The 6,000-nt window shown below is 38.8% G+C and overlaps 1 protein-coding gene across 2 annotated transcripts in view; it reads left to right on the top strand.

The window, feature by feature from the left end:
- The first annotated feature begins 434 nt into the window (after positions 1 to 434).
- BTLA (B and T lymphocyte associated) overlaps positions 435 to 6,000 on the top strand; it is a 30,301-nt gene continuing 24,735 nt past the window's right edge. For both annotated transcript variants that reach the window (XM_069472605.1, XM_069472604.1), the window contains exon 1: positions 435 to 522. In XM_069472605.1, coding sequence (XP_069328706.1) covers positions 435 to 522 — 88 coding nt within the window. The remainder of the gene's footprint in view (positions 523 to 6,000) is intronic.

The raw sequence follows: 6,000 nt of genomic DNA, 5'->3' as shown, positions 1-6,000 counted from the left end.
ATGAATTTCCTGACCTCAATTTGATTAAAATCTCAACCTAAAGATTGCAACAATATAGATTTCTTTAAAGTTTAATTGTTCATTTCACTGAACGTTGAATGGAAAAAAACCTCAAGGTGGGGCAGGCAAAAGGCTGGTAGAGCGGAAGGAGAAGTTAAGGACGGAGCTGCTTTGCAGATCACAGCATTTGAAAGTGAGCAGATGATTTGACAAGAAGCAAAACCACACAACAGAATACCGCATAGTCTTTCTGCTCACGTTGTTTCACAAAATCATTCAGGCTCTTTCTATTGTCCTCTTCCACCTCCTCTCTCTTCTCTTTTTATTATTTCACAGATGCCACTGGGGTAGGTAACCTGATCCAACTCTGAAGAACTCAGAGAAGGAAGGAAAACCTACTTGAGCAGTTTTTCCATCCCTGATATGCACAGGCTATGAAGACACTGCCAGCCATGCTTGGAATTGGGAAATTGTTTTGGGTCCTCTTCCTAAGCCCACATCCAGACATTTGGAGCATCCACGGTAAGGCACCTACTTAGTTTATTTCTGGTTTTGTTTCTCAGATGGTCTTGGAGGCAATGTGTTGTTTCCTTGCTGAACTTAGTAGGGTGTGATTTGTGCTAAGTGGGTAATGGTAGACGAAACCAAGCAGTTAGATTTCTTCACTTAAGACATTATAGGACATAAACCATATTAGAACATGGTATTCACCTGTCTAAATAGTAGGCACTGCATCCATAGCTTGGCCAATTTTCTTAAAAACGTATACTGAAGGTACGAAAAGAGAACTAAGTAGATGTTATAAATAGTTAAGTACAAATTTATCACTACTACCAGAAAAAATGCTCTGGCTAGCTTGTTCTTTCCAAACTGAGTCTAGCACAATGTTGTAGTGCTCGGTTGTGTAGGACAGGTGTTGGATAACTGGGGTTATACCTGTCTCCATGGTTACTCTTGAATAATGTTTTCTCTAAATAAAATCTCTATACTTGCTTCAGTAGGGTATGTGCCTTGAGACTGAGAAATATAAGAGATGAGCATTCTGTCATTTTGTCTATTTTGTTAAAAGGGAATGATTCCTACTTGACTGTCAATTGAACATCAAAAACAGGTTGAGTTCTGCCTAGATAACATTTGACCTCTTCTGCAAAGACTTCATGCAGGCAACAAAAGGCAATTTCTTCTTTATTGTGAGGTCACTTGCTCCCTTATGTTTACACAGGTACCCACATATTATAAAGGTGAAAGGCTTATGAATGGCTAGCAGAAGTTCCTGATTTCTCAGTTGGTTCTAGCTTTAAATATTCTGTCTTATTATCCCTCATAAGCGCACATTTATCAGTTTGTGTGCTGCGGTTTTATATTAGAAAATATGATCACTGAGGTCTTATGGGAAGCCCATCTTCAATTCTAGAACTGTGTGGTTTAGAAATTGTCTCTATGATGGCAGGATGCCACAAAACCAGGTATGGAGTAAAATTATGCTCAGTCAACTAAACATTTTTATGTTTGTAAGTATTTGGTATTAAGTCGACTGATGCTCAGATGGTTAAGTGACTTTTTCACCTTCCATGAGAAGCCTACAGTTATGTAACCACAACTAGAGTCAAATATTATTGAACAGAATTCATCTCAATTTGAAGAGCATATAAACTATTCTCTGTGAAATGGAGACAAAATATTTTGAGTGTTATACCACATTGCACGTGGAGTATGCTTTCCATTCCTCCTCCCAATGTGCTCTAACATAGTGCTTGCAAAAAAAATGGACTGCAGTGTTAGAATCGGGTTCATTGACTGGCTCTGCCACTTACTGTGTGACCTTGACTAAGTTTTTTTATCCTCTCTTATCTTTAGTTTCCTTGTTTAGAAAATAGAGATAACAATTGTACCTAAATTGTGGGGCTATTGTGAAGACTATAAATGCAATGGTATGGGTAAAGTGGTTAAAATACTAAGTGTATATAATAAAAGCTCAATAAATGTTAATGGCATTTTTGCTAATATTATTTTCACTAAGGAACCCCCACAAAATTCAATTAAATGAGAAGTTTTAACATTATTATTTAAAATAGTTAAGTTTTTAAAGTTAAATAAAATAAATGTGTGAATATGTTGTGCAATATACTTAGCCCAAAATATAATGAATCAAATTATTTGGAAAATGAAATGGAAAGACTTGTATAAAGTACTGGCCAGATATCTTATAAAGCAGTTGACATGATGGATTGTAGCATTAATTGCATTAAATTAAAGATATGAGTTGAACTAAGGAACATTTGGTGCAATTTGTTCTCCCAGACAGAGCTGACAGCTTCATTTTTTAAAACCACATTCATTATATCCTTTGTATTTGGGGATTTCCTGTGATTTACTAAATTGCTGAATTCTTTAGAGTAGCTTATTTTCAAAGTGTTTAAAGATAATCTTTGAAGATTTTCCCCCTACTTCAAAGCAATGAGAGGTCCATGTGCTTCTTCATAGGAGTAAGGCTGCATCTATGATAAGGTTGGAAACAAATGTCATGTTCTCTGCAAACTTCCTGTTTAAAGCCCTTCATTATAACAAAAATATGCTTGCTTGCTTTTTGTGTTTCTCAAAAAAAATAGAGGGAAACCTGTCTCTCAGTGTCTGCCATATGATTTCTGTCCTGATGAAAGTAATAAAAGTGTCAACACCTTTCCTTCATGCTGGCAAAAACTAGGCTGCAGGGGCAAGTGTCTCTGTTGGTTGTCTGTCCTGTTGCCCTGAACCATTTGTCTGAGGCCTGGGAACTCTTGTTCAGCTGAGGATCAACCAAGGATTTCACCTTCAGACAGGCAGGAGTGCTGCAGTTAATGTCCAGAGGTCGCTTGGCATTATGTGTGATTGGAATAAAGGTAGTAGGAAATCTGCGATTGATCGCTGGTTATTGTGATAAAAAAAAAATCCTAATCTGATCCAGTAAGGAGAGGACACCTATAGTCTGGCTCTTTTGAGAACACATGGTTAGGGCCATGTCTCCATTTGGGTCTTGCCTGTGTCCTCTTTCTGCTTTATTGTGGTTGTTCAATATGGTCGATGGATCAGCTTTTAAACACTATACTCGACATCGTACACAAATTATGTTGCTCCATCATAAACTGGCCATATCTTAGAGTTGAAGCAGACACATGAGGACAGAAGGGGCTCTACTTCTGTCTATCATTTCCTGAAGTTTTATAGCATAGTGTCTCCATCAGGCTTATTTCTATGGCTCTAGCTCTTTGCTTCTATTGAAATGTGCACAGGGAGAAACACCAGAGATAAAGCTCTGTCTGCTACCAAATGCTCATGTATTGTTAAAACAAAAATGTCTGCCACATATTATATAAAGGTTTAGGAATGCATTCTACAGCTACAGGATTTCTTGAATTAAGGCATGAAAAGATTAACCCCAGTGTTGATTACCACCTTGAATAGACTTCCGTGTCACTGAGAAGCTCTTTAATTTAGTGTCTCTGTCCCACTATAAAAATTTGCTCAATTGTAATGTTGAAGTCAAAAGCTGTTTATCTTGCCTCACTAAGACTTTCCTACTTAATTTCCATTATTTGTAAGTTTCACCTTTCTTTAGAACTCCTAATTGTTGAAAGAAAAATGTTCATAGGCATTTGTAATCAGGTACAAAAAATGAAATCAGCCTTTTCCTGTGTTCTTGTAGAAGTAGCGTGGTAGAGTGGTTCAGATCAGGGATTCTAGAGCCAGACTGCCTGAATTAGCACTCCATGCCTGTCATTTAATGGTTTTGTGACAGTCTCTCATTCTCAGTTTCCTCACCTAAGAAATGGGAAAATAGTGATACTGACCTTATAAATTAGATGTGAGTATTAAGTGAATTAATTCTTCAAACAGTGCCTGGTATACCATAAATGCTGTGCAAGTTTAGCTAATAGTGTTTTTTTCTTTTAGTCCAAAATTTAGTTAGCTTAATAGACCCCTTAAAGTAGCATCCAGAGACAATCTTTCATTTGAGGTTGACAAAAGTCTGCCATAAATAACTTTTGATATTGTTATTTAGTATTATCCCCAGTCACCAAGAAATGATAATATTGTTTGAGAGTTATGCAACTTGAGTTTCACTGTGTCAGTGAATTGTATCCTATGCATTTACTTCACTTTTTAAATATTCTCAATTCCATTACCTCAAAATAGGCTCAATATTAGGCATCTTTCCGGTATACTCTCATGGTTATGGACCCTGAGTTACATGTTTCTCTCTATGGAGGGAGGAGCTTATGTGCATGTGTCTGTGTGTGTGCAGGCAGGGGTGTCATTTTTAGTATGCTCAGAGTATACCATTTGGGATTCACCTTGAACAGAGTCCAGGAGGGGGTGAGAGGACTGTCTAGGCCCATCACAGGAAACCATTAGGTTTAGCTGACAGAACTCTTTAACTCCTCTTCTCCTTCTTCCTGGTAACCATGTTCCCCCTGTGAGCACTACGTGGAACTCACACACATCACAAACAGCCCATTGTCCAGAAGTTGGCTGCAAGGGAGGCAGGGCATTTAGATTTTAGTTGGGGCAGGGGTCATGGCCCCATTTTATTTTCCTCTATCATATTATAAAAGGAGAATAAATACTGGGGGACAACTGGCAGTTTATGTCCACATGGGTGTTGCTAAGTATTTTCAAGGGCTTTGAAAATGCCAATGAATCTCAGTGTGATCTCTGCGATAGAATATATTAGAGATGTGAGGAAATATCTGGGAAGAAAGTGGAGGTGGACTTTCCTTTTCTAGTCGTAACACATAACCCACACTTACTCTGAGCATCGCAGGTAACCACCCTTCTACTCAGGGCAATGTTTAGAAATACTCATGTTGGTTTCTGATAAATGCCAAAGGCTCTCACTCAAACTGCTGTCAACAGCTTCTAAGGTATGCTCTGTGCTTTTGCTGCCCTGCTTTTCTTCCTGAAGGCCCTGTGACCAAGGTGGAGAATGTAGGCTCTCTGAAAGACAGGGCCCACCTGTACCAGACAATCAAAGTCTCACCTAACCAGAGCTAGTCTCTAGATTGTCAACATGATTTATTATTCTTTAGGACTCACTAAGTTGACTGAAAACTTTTGCTACTCAAGAGGAATAATTACACACTGGCCAGCTAACCCTCCACCATAAACTCATCCTTGTCACATAATGTGGACAGGGCTCTGAGGAGTAGAATGCATGCGAATCCTCTGGCCTGGGGAGGCAAAGTCGGTGACCAATAGGGTGGAACCACAGGGGACATTTGTTACTGGGTAGAGTTGTAGTGGAAAAGTCCTGAGTGCAAGCTTGAAAAGTTATCCAAAGACAAAGTTTTTTACTTCCTAATTTTGACCAGGCCAGCCTTACTGGTTAGTATAATTCTGAATGACCTCCTCTCCCATATAAAAGAAGAAAATCTTTATATGGGATGTGCTGCCTTTTCTACCTCTATTATATTTGTTTGCCTGATGTAAATACCAGTTGTTGGCACCACTGCTGATTCCTATGATGGTGGCTGGGAGTAATTTTTCAGAGCACAGTCACTTGGGGAAGACCTTCCGGGTTTCCATCTTGGCTCTGCCACTCACAGGCTTTAGGGCTTTGGGGAATGACTCAACTTCTGTGCCACTTTCCTAAATCCATTCCATCAGAAAACATAATAATATCTGTCATTTATTGTCATTGTTATGAGCCAAGCATAGTGCTGAGAACTTTTCCTGTATGTTCTCATTTATTAATACTTTCACAACAATCCTGCTGCATAAGGGTTTGTGCTTTGGAATTAGCCAGGCCTGGGTTAAAGTCCTGCTCCTGATTCTGCCTCACACCACCTGCTAACCTCGGGCAAGTGGCTTATCTTCTTTAATAGCTAGTGTCCTCAACTTAAAAATGAAGACTATAATAGTAACTACCTCGTAAATCATTGTGAGGATCGAAGGAAACAATGCATGTATGGTACCTAAAGTACTTAGCACATAATAGGAACTCAAAAAATATTAGTCGTATCC

The sequence above is a fragment of the Eulemur rufifrons genome, chromosome 7 (assembly GCF_041146395.1).
Source record: "Eulemur rufifrons isolate Redbay chromosome 7, OSU_ERuf_1, whole genome shotgun sequence".
Taxonomy (NCBI): Eukaryota; Metazoa; Chordata; class Mammalia; order Primates; family Lemuridae; genus Eulemur; species Eulemur rufifrons.
Note: the sequence above shows the minus strand (reverse complement) of the source record. Positions and strands in the feature narration are given on the sequence as shown.